Source organism: Patagioenas fasciata, chromosome 1, assembly GCF_037038585.1.
Source record: "Patagioenas fasciata isolate bPatFas1 chromosome 1, bPatFas1.hap1, whole genome shotgun sequence".
NCBI classification, from domain to species: domain Eukaryota; kingdom Metazoa; phylum Chordata; class Aves; order Columbiformes; family Columbidae; genus Patagioenas; species Patagioenas fasciata.
Window position 1 is genome coordinate 62,994,421 of NC_092520.1, and position 14,376 is coordinate 63,008,796.

General features: G+C 48.3%; 1 protein-coding gene across 1 annotated transcript; it reads left to right on the forward strand.

Annotated features, from left to right (window-relative positions):
* The first annotated feature begins 443 nt into the window (after positions 1-443).
* Positions 444-8,272, forward strand: ING1 (inhibitor of growth family member 1). The gene is made up of 4 exons (XM_071807324.1): positions 444-481; positions 579-915; positions 1,140-1,821; positions 6,628-8,272. The coding sequence occupies exons 3-4, from the start codon at positions 1,680-1,682 to the stop codon at positions 7,329-7,331; spliced, it is 846 nt and encodes a 281-aa protein (XP_071663425.1). The 5' UTR covers positions 444-481; positions 579-915; positions 1,140-1,679; the 3' UTR covers positions 7,332-8,272.
* Positions 8,273-14,376: the final 6,104 nt, after the last annotated feature.

The window sequence follows — 14,376 nt, forward strand, 5'->3', positions numbered from 1 at the left end:
GACACCCCGCTGCTCCGTGAAGCAGATCCAACCCCCTCACGCCCGGGGCACTGCCCCCGCCCCAACAGCACCGCTAACCCTTCCCTCGCCGCCGCCTGCCGCTGCGCGGGAGAAGGGACGCCCGTCCCGCGCTGCTCCCCGGGGGCCGCTGGGAAATGTAGTCCGATCCCGCCCGTAACGGGCGGCTCCATTTCCTCGCGCTGCAGGGAGTGCGCGTGCGCGAGCCCGCCTCCTCCCCCCCCCCACCCGCTCGTTACCGCCCCTTCTGCCGCGGCCGGTATCCCGGGCAGCGTTGTCACCGCGACGGCCTCCCTCCCTCCCTCCCACCTGGTGAGGATTGGCTGAGGGAGGTAAGGGGCGGTGCAGGAGGGAAGAGTGATTGGCTGGGGCGGGTGTCACCCGCCGCGGCGATGATTGATGTGGCTGCCTGCTGAGGGAAAGAGGGAGGCAGCGTTTCTCCTCAGCGTCCGGCGCCGCGCCGGTACAACCCAGCCCCCCAAGCGGGGTGGCGGCGCCGCCGCCGCTATCGCCGTGGCGTTGCATGGTTCACAGTGTACCCCTCTCCCCGTCCCTCCTAGGAAAGCCCTCGGAGCTGCTCCCGCCTGGAGTGAGCGCGGCCTCAGCCACCAGCTGGCAGAAGGCGAAAGACTCCTCCAAAGTCCGTGCCCTACCGCAAAAAGCATCCAACTCGCCCCGCTCGCAAGCCTGGGCAGCCCGCTGGCCCCGTGCTGCACACTCCCCCCTCAGCCTCCCCGCGGGCCGCTCTCCTCGCAGCGTCCGCGCAACTTCACCGAAGCCTCCGCCTTCCCCCACCCCGCAGGCCGGCCGCGGGGGCTTCCTCCTCACGCCTACGCCGGCACCGAGGCGCCCACCCCCTCGCTACGACCGCATCCCCGCCGCCTCCCCTCCCCAAACGTGAGTAAGGGGAGGAGGGACGATGAATATGCAGAGGAGCGCTGGCCCCGCCGCGGTTCCGGGAGGGGGAGGGGGAGAGTGTGTGTGTGCGCGGTGAGTGTGCCCGTGTGTGTGTATGTGTGTGTATACAGCGCTGGGAGGGGTGCGCATGCGCCGTGCGTGGCGGGGCTGAATGTTTCCCAAGTGTTTGAAACTGGTATTTGGGTTTTCCACGTTGGATCAAGTGCGGCGTATGGGAGCGAGGAGGCTGCGTTAATATCGCCGGAGAGCGGCGGCGGCGGTGAGGAGAGCGGGGAAGGGGGGAGCGGAGGAGAAGCGGAGCAGAGCGGCGCTGGCGCATGCAGAGGGGCTGCCGCTGCTTCTGACAGACACTTTGCAGAGCACATTTTGTTTCCAGATTGTTTCGGAGGAGCTGGTTTAAGCCCCCCTTCTTTCTCCTCCTCCTTCCCCCCCCTTCACACACACAAATCCCTCTGATTGTTCCTACCACCTCCTTCGTGAATTACCCACAACGACAGCCATTCAATCAGCTGCTGCTGGCTGTAGGGGACTAGCGGAGGGTGTGTGTGTGTCTCTCTCCCTCTGTTTCACACAAGAGGAGTCAGATGTAGCTTCTCTCGGGTTTTTTGGGGGAGCTACGGAGAGAGGTGGGCAGGGAGTGAGCCGTTCATCGGGGTTTACCGTCTTTGGAGGGAGCAGCACTTGCTCTCACACAGACAGGGAGAGAGAGAGGTGTGGGGAAGGATATTTTTTTTCTTTGCCGGATGAAAATGTTGAGTCCTGCAAACGGAGACCAGCTTCACCTAGTGAACTATGTGGAGGATTATCTGGACTCCATCGAGTCTATGCCCTTCGATCTGCAGAGAAATGTCTCCTTGATGAGGGAAATTGACGCCAAATATCAAGGTAAGTGTTTTCTATATATATTTGTGTATGTGTGGTATTGGGGCTCGGGGGGGAGGGTGTCTTTCTTTTCTTTAGAGGTGAGTCTCGGCTCCGTTTGCCCCTCTGCACCCCACAGGGATGGTAGTTTTATTTTTGGGAGGTGAGAGGAGGGAGAAAGCCAGGAGGAGAGATCCGAGGAGAGAAGAGGGGCTGATCTGCAGCGTTAGCTCTTGTCATGGGGCGGAACAAAAGGTCTCCAGCTTCTCTTATTAAGCAAGGACTCTGCTTTTCTGTGTAAATTGCTGGCCAAGAAGGCGGGGGCAGGGAAGTGGGGTGTGCGGTGCACAAAGAGGGGCCGTCCTCGGCCGTGGGGCTGAGGTGGAAGGGTTTCGGGATACAGAAGAAAGTGCTGGGTGGACAGAGAGGGAGAGATTACAGCACAACATTTAGGAATGTACAGTATTCATTATGGCTGTAGTAGGGGAGAGAGACAGCTAGTGAGGGAGGCAGGGAGGGGAGGAGGGAGGGGGGTTAAGCGAGAGTGGGGGGCAGGGTGTGCTTTCTTCGCTCCCTCCTCGGTGGGTTTCGTTTCACCCCGTGAAACAACCCCGCTTGGTGGGGCGCGGGGGGGACGGAACTGGCGTGTGGGGTGTGCGGGGCGGGGGGCGACACGGTCGGGCTCAAGTGCCCCCTCCTCCCTCCCCTCTCCGTGCTGCCGGTACTCGGGGCACGCTGTCCCCATGCCCCACGGGCGGAGGGAAGAGGAAGGGAAGGGGAAGCCAGTTTGTGCGGGGCTTGGGGCAGCTTTGTCACTTGCTTGGTGTCCTCTCGGGAAGGGGGGAGGGGAGAGCGTTATTCGGTGCCGCCGGCAGAGCTGACAGCCGGGGTGCCGGGCGGGGAAGTACCCCTTCTCCCTCGGCCTGCGCGCCGCCCCGCGCCTCTCTGCATGTGGCCTTAGGGGCGGTGGACAGCGAGCCCTGCCGTTCCCCTCGCCGCTCTTCGGGCAGCCCACCAGGGAGCCCAGCGGCTCTCGGAGGAAGGGGTTGGGGAAAACTTCCCCGGGTGGCCATGGGCTGGCAGTGAAGCGGAGAGGGCAGGGCGGGCAGCGCGTCTCGCGCGCTCCGGGCACACATGTACCCGCTGTCACCAACGAGCGCCTCCGCGCTTTGCTAGAGAATCGGCGTCGTTGCGGCTTTTATCAACGCCCCTCGTTAGCATATGGCGGCTCGCCCCGCCCCCGGCGGCACTGATAGGGGGAAAGCGTCCCCAAGGGCCGGCCGCGGGCCACCTCCTTCCGCCGATTGGTCCTTGGGACGGGCTATTCCGCCTTGTGCCCCGCCTCCTCGTGACGTTTCGAGAAGCAACTTTTCTGTGGGGTTGATTTGAATATCTCGGCCTGCCCCGGCTTGTGGGTTCTGATTGGCTGTGGCGGCAGCAGCGGGCAGGCCAACCTTGGGCGTCCGGAATGTGATTGACGTGTTCTCGGGAGTCTCCCCGCCTCCTCTTGTTCGTGAATGGCGCATTGGTGCTGGAGGAGGCGGGCGCAATCTCGCTCTCCCCACTGCAATTGGCTGGTGTGTTGGTTGTTTTTTAATTACTGTTTTTTACTCCTCTGGTTCTTTCTGGTTCCGATTGGGAACACCGGGCCAACAGGGGCGGGCTCTCCACATCGGCCGCTCTGATAGGCGCGGGGGTGGGCGGGACGCCGCCCCTCTCCGCCCGGTCCCCGCTGCCTCTTCCCCCTCCCCCGCTTCCTCTGGCTCCCCTGTTAGGCTGCGAACCGGGGGGACCGCCGCCGGTTTCCTGCCGGAGAACAATAGCTGCTCTGTCACTTCCGGGGCGGTGTCGCCGCGCTGGTTGCTAGGAGAAGGCGGCTCCCGTGGCCTGGAGGGATGAGGCGGCTTCCTGCCTGCCTGCCTGCCTGCCCGGCTGGCGGGCGGAGGCTGGCCTTACGTTAGGACCGTTATGGCCCCGTAGTGGCGCCCGCCCTTCTCCGCGCTCCCTCTTCGGGCGCGGAGCACGCGGGGTAACGGGCCTGGCGCGGGGCGGGCGCTCAGGGGCGGCCCCGGAGGCGGCGGGTGGTGCCGCAGAGGGGCGGGGAGGAGCCCAGGCCCGCCCCGGAGAGGGGGGGCTGCCTGCACCCGTGTCGCGCACGCCGTTCCCCCGCGGGAGGAGGGGCCTCTGTGGTTAGCGGCCAGCCGTCTGGGAGGCGGCGGCGGCGGAGCGCGAATGTTCCGGTGTGGTTTCAGGCCCTCCTGCCCGTCGAGGTGCCTCCTGCCTCCACCGTACCTCCCAGGGAGCTCTGGCCGCGGCTTGGGGTGCGTGGGCATTCAGCCATTTCGACAGGCCTCAGCCCCCGTGAGTGCTAGGGGACTGTTCTGCGAATAAAGCTTTCACGACATTCGGCACCTTTTTTTTTTTCTTTTTTTTTTTTTCCCCTGCCATTTGCATGGCGTTTGTGATGTTGGGTGTGCGTTCACAGCTGCTGAACAATTGCGTAACACACAAATCCCACAAAACTCTGCTGCTAGTCTTTCTGTTACAGCACGCCAGGGGTAAGCAGTTTTCCGGGATTCCTGTGAACACAGCCTGCTCGGCCGGGCAGCTTCAGCTGAGCGGGCTGTTGTGAGGAACCGTGGTCTGCGATCTTCCTCTGAGCTGTGGTACACAGCTGTCAAGCTGTCTCTTCTAGCTGGTGCTCTGCTTGCACAACACGTTTCTGATGCTAAGATGCTAAGCAGCCGTTTCTGTTTGCGTGCATTTGTGAAAAGGCACATCTTGCAGGATGTCTTACATATTAAATGTGTCGGTGCCTGAGGATGCACTCGGCGGGGCTCTGCAGAATTCAAGATCATTGCAGCCAGCTATTTCTCCCGCATAATACGGCAGTTTCAGGAGGTGCTGTGGTGCTGTAGTTTTAATGTGTATATGCAGTACTAGAATTGAAGTTTTTGTAGTACCTGACTTAAATCTCATTAAATCACTAATTATTTGGTGGTGTTGAGAGAGAGTATTCTTCATGAAAAGTGCCTGTATACCAAATTCAGATGGGTCAAACTGATGACGTCAGTCTAGTGCTAAAACTTAGAACATAAAACTTCTGCATTTCAGACACTGAAGATCATTAACGTTGGATTTTTAGTCTTCCTGGATGCTTAATCTCTACATTTGGGATTTGGTGGTGGTAGGGGTGGTTTCTTTTGGGTGGGTGTTTCAGGGTGTGGGGTTTTATTTTGTTAGGGTTTTTTTGTTTGGGTTGTTTTGTTTTGTTTTTAAGAAAATGTGTTTGCTTAAGATAGCTAATAACATACTGAAGTGCTAATTTTCGTCAGATAGGTTATATTGCAGTACCTACTGACGGGTTGTGCTTAGCTGGCGTGAGAAGCACAGGCTGCTGCTCTAAAAACTAAATTAAAACTTGCATAAACTTTCTGTGCCTTCACTAGAAATTAGGAATGTGCATGTTCAAAAAATCTATCCAGACAAGACAGAACCTAAGTCACAGGATAACTATTAGTTGCATATGTAAATTGCTGCTAAACCATTCTCTTATTTTAAAATAAGGTTTTAGGAGAGTAAGTTTATACTTGCGAAATTCATTGACAATTTTGGTAATACCATATTCATGTGTATGAGATCCTGGTTTCCGTTAGGTGAATTGAGGATAGATTTTGAATCTCAGTATATTTGGTCATCTAAAGCAGAATGTTCTAACTTATGAAACTGGGGAACATTAAACAAGAGAGGAGATGCAGGAAGAACATTCTGCAAGTTTTCGAGGACTTAATATGGAAATGCTGAGGGTCCTGCATGTTTGAGTTAGTTTGGTTATCATAGTGAAACTCAAAAACATCTGCTTATTGAGAACTATTCTTGAAACTTTAAACACTTTTGTGCGGTGTTCTTTCTCACACACTGTTGGAACGATCCTTGAGGTGCAATTCAAAATCTAACATATTTCCAGTGTTAGCATTTTAAATCAGACTTTCTAGCTGCTCCAGTTGTTGCATGTCATCTTTAATGTTATTTTCTAACTTTTTAATCTCCTTCTCTGCAGTAAATATTTAATGAAGATTATATTTCTGTGTTTAAAAAAAACCTAAGCAACTGGTATTTTACAGAAAGTATAGGGAGGAAATAATCAAGATATCTTGGATATTGTAATCCTAATTCTGTAGTCCTGGAGGTTTAAGTGGCCTCACGTTTTCAGCAAAAATAACTCAGCGGAATTGGATGAAACTTACCATAGCTTAGGGTCCATCCCTGTGTATTTGGGGTTCTTCTGCATCAGCTGTCCAGTATGATAGCAATTATTAAGTAACTCAGCATCTGATTCTGCACTGATTTCTGCTTGCTTTCTCTCCCACTCTCTTTTTCCCACTCCCAGTCATTCACTTAAAATATTAATGTTGTTGTACAGGAAATGTCCAGGAAAACAATCTATTAATTTCTCTTCTAATTTACAATTAATTTTGGAACGGAACATGGGCAGGGCGTGGGGTGGGGGGATATGCTTGTTTAGTTAGTTAGTTCTTTTGCCTTACTGATAAGTTTAAAGGGAAAAATTGTCAACATGCATAACATTTTATTTAGTCACGTTTTTTTGTAAATCAGCATTTGCACTCTCTTCTTGCGGGACCGATTCAAACAAAAGTAATCCACACAAGTCACTAGCCCCTTGTCAAATACCAGCTTCAGGGAATGTGTCTTTGCTCAGCTTTGAGTGTTACAAAGAGGTGTTACTGTGTGGAAGGAACAATATGGGAAAGCTTTGTTTCACCATTCTCTCTGTCAAAAATATTTATAGTTTTTATTTCTTCCTTGCAGAGATTCTGAAGGACCTGGATGATTACTATGAAAAATTTAAACGAGAGACAGATGCCGTGCAGAAGAGAAGAATGTTGCACTGCATTCAGAGAGCCTTGATTCGGAGTCAGGAACTGGGGGATGAGAAGATCCAAATCGTCAGTCAGATGGTGGAGCTCGTTGAAAACAGAACCAGGCAAGTGGACAGCCACGTGGAGCTGTTTGAGACTTGTCAAGAGACTAACGATACCACTGGAAACAGCGGGAAGGCCAGCCAGGATAAGTCAAAGAACGAGACAATCACGCAGGCTGAAAAGCCCAACAATAAGAGATCGAGGCGGCAAAGAAATAATGAGAATCGAGAAAATGCTTCTAATAATCATGATCATGATGACATTATCTCAGGAACTCCAAAAGAAAAGAAAGCAAAAACATCAAAGAAGAAGAAACGATCCAAGGCTAAAGCAGAGCGGGAAGCTTCTCCCCCAGACCTTCCTATTGACCCTAACGAGCCAACATACTGCTTGTGCAACCAGGTCTCCTATGGAGAAATGATTGGATGCGATAACGATGAGTGCCCCATTGAGTGGTTTCACTTTTCCTGTGTGGGACTCAACCATAAACCAAAGGGCAAATGGTACTGCCCCAAATGTCGAGGAGAAAATGAGAAGACTATGGACAAGGCATTGGAGAAGTCTAAAAAAGAAAGGGCCTACAACAGGTAGTTGATAGACTTTTCATAGTGAAGAAAAACAAAACCACCAAACCAGTGTATTTATTGTCAGTGTCACCTTTGTTGAGGTGAAAGGATTGTAAAATGTATATTTTTAAAGGAGGTTTAAAACTGAACCATTCCTGTTATAGGGACGGCAATAAGCAATTTTGGTTTTCATTTGGTAAACTGTAACAAGACTGTGGTCTGTGGACCAATGTATTCCAAAAGTAAAGTTATAAGAGTTTAAACTGAGTATTTGGGTGGGTCTTAAAAGATAAATTAATACTCCTTGTTTGTTTTTGTTATTTTTTTTCCTTTCAGTGCTGGTAGCACTCTACCCATTAAAATTTTGATGACAACTATCTCTGAAATGTAATTTCGTTTCCTTTATTGAGGAATGTTATTTACCTTTTGAGCAAAATTGTTAAGTAGTTTAGCCCTCTGGTTGTATCTGAATAAAGCTGCAATACATTACAAATGTAACTTCTTTTGATGATAAGCAGTGCAAGAGCAAACAAAAGGAGGGTAAAATTTGGTTCCTGCTACAAAGTGTCAGTATAACAGTTCGATAGTAAATGTTTAAATAGGCTTAGAGGAATATTTTTTAAAAAGAAAAAAGTTAATGGTTAAATTTTACACAACAAATATTTTATATGCTGGCCAAGTACCACAAGGGCCATTTTAAAACGATTGAATATGTTTTATATTTAACCAGGAAGTGGTTTAGTAATGAGACTTAACATAAATGAAGCTTTATACTGTCACAGATAGTAGTGTAGCAATCCTTAACTTGTTTAAGTTGTATAAATGTACATTTTTAAGTGGAGTTGCACTTACTGTATTATACTTGGAAATGCAGCCAAATGCCATTGTGTAACCAATGTGCATTTCCTGCTGTATGTATGAAAATTGTACAGCTGTGATATTAAGAAATAAATGAAAGAACTTTGACAGTTTGCTTCTTTAGCAATCATGTTTAATAATCATTCATGTAGCTTAAAAAAAAATAATTCATTTTAACCCCAGCGGCTCCAGCAAGCTGCTCTTAGGAAGCCTGAAACTGTTGTAGTGGTAACCAAATTACAGTTCTGATAACAAATCTTTGTGCAGCCAGCAAGGTCATGGGAGACCCAAAATAGCATTTAACTTTCCATCCAAATCTACTGCTTTTGTGCTTGCAGTCGCTCCCAGACCCAGCCATTTATCTAAAAATCAATAGTATAGAGCAGGTCTTGTTCCGTTGTTTTCATGCTTTTACACTATGGATATAAATTGTTATCAGCAAAAAGATGTTTTGCGTTACAGCATTTTCAGAGTACTTTTACAGCTGTTGCAGTGTAGGCATTTTTATTCCTCATGGTCACCTCATAAAAAACATGAGCTATGACCGAGGTGCTGTGCGTTACATGAGGTGTCCAGATCCTCTGTCACTTACCTTTGTAGCAAAGCTTGGTCAGAGTGTTTCCCTCACCTGCCTGGCTGAGGGGACCAATGTTCTGGCTGAGCTGATTTTTGTGTCCTCATGTCCTCATCCCCTTGTGGGCCTTCACTGCAAGTGAGGAGGGGACGGGACCAGCAGTAGAAAGCCAAGGCTGTGAAATCTGGTGGGTTAGACAAGAATCATGTAAGAATATGGGAGGCTGGGATTGTGGGTTGTTTTTTTTTGGTTTTGGTTTTTGTTTTGTTTTTTGGAACACTACATTCTCTTAAAATTTATGATTGTGTTGGTTTGCTTCCTGGACAGTGAAACCATATCACTGATGTGGTGCTGCTTTTCCCTGATGTATTCCAGCAGGTCTTTCTGTTGGAAGTAGGGGAGACAAGGTTTTTGATCCAATTGAACAGGAGGCAGTTGAAGGGGCTCAGTGTTTTCTAAAGATGTACTGAAAACCCCTGAGACGCACTGCATCACCTCACATGGACTTTTCCTGCCAGACAGACGTACTCGCAATGACAAATAGAAGTCCTGTCTTTCTTCTAATGGGTACACTAGGTGCGTGTGCACGTGCATTCGTGTTTCCGGTCGCTACAGACTCTCACGTTACACTGAGCCACCTTTTCCCTGGGCAAACAACCATTCCAAATCACATCTCCTCCTGAAGTGGTTTAGAGTTGGTGTGTAATTTCTCTACTGTCTTACCCTTCTCTTTTTAAAGCTTTCTGGTTTTTCCATTCTCACTACGCACATACTGATCTTTCCTGCTCCTCCCTCTTTCCACTTGCTGTTGTGGCTAATCCTGATGTTTCTGGTCTTTTCTGCCTCAGCCGTTCTGTTGTCCTACCACCAGCCTGCACTGAGAACATCGGTGCTTAGCAGGATTGTACTAGTGAAACCCCAGTGAAACTTTATGTAGGAGCTGATGCAGACACAGTTTCAAAGTGACCCTTTTACATTAAATGTCTGCATTGGTTCTGCAGGGCATTTTGAATGTGAAAAAACAGAAGAAAATGAAGGTGCAAAGGAGTATGGTGAGAAAGTTCATCTCAAGATGTATCGGTAGAGCAGTATTTATACTGCCCTTAGATTAAGATGTTACCAGCTACTGAAGGCTGACTGTGGTCTCCCGTATTTCAGTCTTTTGCAAAAGACAGCTGCTGATCTGCAAAGCCCCTTGGAGTTACATCCCTTTCCACATTGTTTCAAGACTTGTGTTACCAACTCATTCTGTTACAGGCTGATGCATTGTTCTGCTGCCTGATACTGAGGGTTGACTGGACCGGTGTGGTACTGTTTGACTGTTGTGGTTTAACCCCACTTGACAACCAAGCTCAACACAGCTGCTCACTCACACCCCTTCACAGTGGGATGGGGGAGACAATCGAAAAAAACCCAAGAGGTAAAGACAGTTTAACAGGCTAGTAAAAGAAGAGAGAATAATAATAATAAAATAATATACAAAACAAATGATGCACAATGCAATTGCTCGCCACCTGCTGACCAATGCCCAGCCCATCCCTTGAGTGGTGATCACTCCCCTCCCCACCAACTCCCCCAGCTTTATATACTGATCATGACATCATATGGTATGGAATATCCCTTTGGCCAGTCAGGGTCCGCTGTCCCAGCTGTGTCCCCTCCCAACTCCTTGTGTGCATCTCCAGCCTCCTTGCTGAAAAGTCCTTGTCTCGGTATAAACATTGCTTAGCAACAACCAAACCATCAGTGTATCATCAACATTCTTCTCATACTAAATCCAAAACACAGCACTATACAAGCTACTAGGAAAAAAATGAACCCTATCCCAGGTGAGGGACTCTGCTGTGGCACTAAGCTCTTTGGTGATGGAAGCGAAGCCATCTCATGTTAGACTGACACACTGCCAACCACTGTGTACTGTGCAAACTTTGTTCTGGTTTCAGTATCTTGTCTAAAACACTGTCTTCGCACCATGTCTTTAGAAATCCTCCTTTCCTAGTTATTTGCAGGGAATTTAAAGGCTGCGAGAAACTGCCACCATTTGAGCCAATTTTTGTTATTGCTGTGTGACAGATCAGCTAATTTGCAAGTCTCCTCACACCGTCCCGCAGGGTGACAGTGCTGTGATTCAGGGAGATCATCTGCAGGTTTGAGAAAACATCTGAATGTTCTGGTGACCATTTCCCTCTAAGGCTGCCTACAAAAGGCTTCAGTGAGAGGAAGGCTCTTCTAGGAGCTGAGCTTAACCCTTCTGACTCATTTCCCACCAGCTAGTATGGCAGCATTGATACAGTATATAAATTTAGCAGGTGCTTGTTGAGGAAGTCGCAGCAGCAGGAATCGCTGACTTCTTAAACTTCTAGTTGAAAACACTGGCTCGCTGGTCTGTGATAGGTGTCACAGGGAAGTCCATGTTGTGCTGCTGAACCCTCGAGCTGATGATAAAGTCCTTCTGATCACTGAAAAGTGCTGTTTCAACGCGTGGGTCAGAGGAGCTGCCAGCAGACCTTGCACCTGGGTCATCCCTGCCCTCAGACGGCAGATTTGTTCTGCAGTGGGGCAGCTGGCAGTGAAGGACGGGGACCAAAGGCACAAGTCAGGAGGTAAAATGAGGCAGCAAGGGAGCCCTTTGGGTGCCATGTCAGCTCCAATGGCAAAATGTCCTCAGCAGGATGGAGAGAGCCACCATGAGCATGAAACAGCAGAGCAAAGCATCAGCTTCAACCATTATATCACCTGAAAGCATCCCAATTAAGCAGAACTACTGTCTCAATTAAGTAGCAGCAACAGCCCTGGCCATGTGTATCATTAGGTTTAAATAGGTTTTTTACTAATTAAGTGCAGTTGCTGATTAAATGTGTCCTAAATTTGTGGAGCGTGCAGAATAAATACAATTGAATCAGATTGCTCCACCAGTCTCGTTTTTTGGTAGAGTATTTTTAGTTAATCTTTCAGATTGTAATAAAAATGAAAGAGAGAGACAAAATATTGTAAGCTCTCTCACAGAATAAAAAAAACACCTCTCTGTAGTAGAAATGCCTCAAAACAAATTTGGGTACCCTTGAAGTGCATTTTGTTGCTTTAGTCAGACTTATTATCAAGTATGTATAGAAAGTGCTGAGAGACAGTATTAAGGTTTTGTCCCAAGTTCAGGATGCAGACGTGACTTTTCTCAGTAAACATTTATTGCTGTTGGCAGTCAAAAAAAAGCTAAGGTGCCTCTGTCCCTTCTCACAGAGGGGGGGCTGTGTTGGTGGCCAGGACAGAAGCATGGAAGGTTGGTGGCTGTCCCCAGCCACAGGTTTCTGTGTGTTATTGTGTGCAGCAGGTCAAGGGACGTGATTCTGCCCCTCTGCTCTGCTCTGGTGAGACCTCACCTGGAGTCCTGTGTCCAGCTCTGGAGCCCTCAGTGTGGAAAAGACATGGACCTGTTGGAGAGGGACCAGAGGAGGCCACAAAAATGACCAGAGGGCTGGAACAGCTCTGCTGTGAGGACAGGCTGAGAGAGTTGGGGTTGTTCAGCCTGGAGAAGGCTCTGATGTGACCTTATTGCAGCCTTTCAGTACTTAGAAGGGGCCTGTAAGAAAGACGGGGACAGATTTTTTTAGCAGGACCTGTTGCGATAGGACAAGGGGTGATGGTTTTAAACTAAAAGAGAGGAGATTCAGGCTAGACATGAGGAGGGAATTTTTTACACTGAGGGTGGTGAAACACTGGCCCAGGTTGCCCAGAGAGGTGGTAGATGCCCCATCCCTGGAGGCATTCCAGGCCAGACTGAACGGGGCTCTGAGCAACCTGATCTAGTTGAAGATGTCCCTGCTAATTGCAGGGGGTTGGACTAGATGGCCTTTGGAGGTCCCTTCCAACCCAAACTATTCTGTGAGCCTTCAGTTCACTTTAGAAATAGCGTTGCCAATAGTAGTTACCATCCCTTGCCCCGGCATGTGTTACTGGCACCTCTGCAGGACCTCACCACTCATGAAGCTCCTCTGAAAGAAGAAGAAAGGTCGTTGATACCAAACTTTTGAAAATAAGTACCAGCATTTACATTTCTAGCTCTATATTTGAGAAGCATAAGTAAAAATCGTGGCTTAACATCCTTTAGAAGGACTGCTGGCTTTGCTGTCCTCTCCAAAATATCGTGGTAGTTCAACTAATGGTTTTTAGAGACTTTGCATACTATGCATCAGATATAAGGTCATGAATTCTCAGATGCTGCAATAACAGAGAGTGTGAAGTAATCCCTGTCAGATGGATGGACACTTTGTAGAAGTCAACATTCCTTTCAGTTGTTGGGGTGAAAGTCTAACCTCTGTCCAAATTTTAGGTAACTAGTGAAGCAGAGAGGAAAAAAAAAAATGTCTGAAACAGCAGAATTATTTGCAGTGCGGTAATACTATGCTGTATGCACCATGTGCATGTACCCCTCAAAAACGTTTCAAGGCAATTCCTCAGATTGCTTGTCAAATGTAGTTCTATGGATGTTGAAAGCAACATTCATTGTATTTTCAAGAGCTTACTTTCACAAGTCAGCCTTCCTATATAGCTGTCAGCCGAGACATAGGCTGGAGGGGGCTGTGAGGGAGCTGCCGAAGACAGAGTCAGAAGGTGACTTCATGCTGGTGGTACATCAGTTGTCCGTGTGGGCACTGGCTGAGCTGGGCCTGAGCTCCTGCTTCTTGCCTTGCGGGAAGGATCACCACGCAAAGAAAATAATGGACTCATCTCTTGCATGTGGCTTCCTGATGAGTCAGGTAAGGTCCTGAGAGATCAATGAATCTAGGGCTACTAACTCCACGTCGTAAAAAAACAAAACAAACTTGGATCTTTTAAGTGAATATTGTAAAACTTGTGCAAGACAGGTAGAGTCACTGTTATAACTTCACTTTGTGGAAGAATTAAATGCAATTAAATGACTGTTGTCCCCCCAATGCCATACATCCCAAACTCCCTCATCACACAATACACTTCACTGGTTCATTTTTATTTCTCAAAATAAATCAAATTTGGGAAAAAAAAAAAAAAGGTTTTTATTGATAAGGATGAGAAACCCAAGTGAATTGTTCATAAATGATTTACCTGCATACAGAAAGGACTGTTTTGCTGTGTTAATTAGAAGATACATATCAGGGGACTTTTCTTTCTGCCAGCCTCTGCTCTCCTGGAGATTTGCGTGATTTCATCTGAAATAAAATGCTCTGTTCTCATAATAGCTTCTTCGGTCTTACAACTTTGGGAACAGACAATTTATTGAGAGCCGTATCAGTAGAAGATGAAGGGTTAGATGCATGTTCCACACAGTGATTTTATTCAACAACTAAAAGATTACGGGCAATTCTTTCAGGAAGGTCCCCTGAGTTTGAATGCTTTAGTTTGTAGGTGTCCCTGGAGGATGTTGGAAGTAGAAGGAAATAAACGTAACATGTCTTAAACTTTAATCGAGTCTAATCTATGGTCACAATTACTTAAAAACTTTGTCTGTGATCATATCATTTTGGCACAGTGTCACCATAGAAGAGAAATATCATTGTTTGGAAGCCCTGATTTTGCATTTCCATGCTTTATCGGGATTTTATTTTACGTTTTGTCTCTGTTTTTTTATCTGCTGAGCCTATTTTGCTTGGAGACAGCTTTAAGA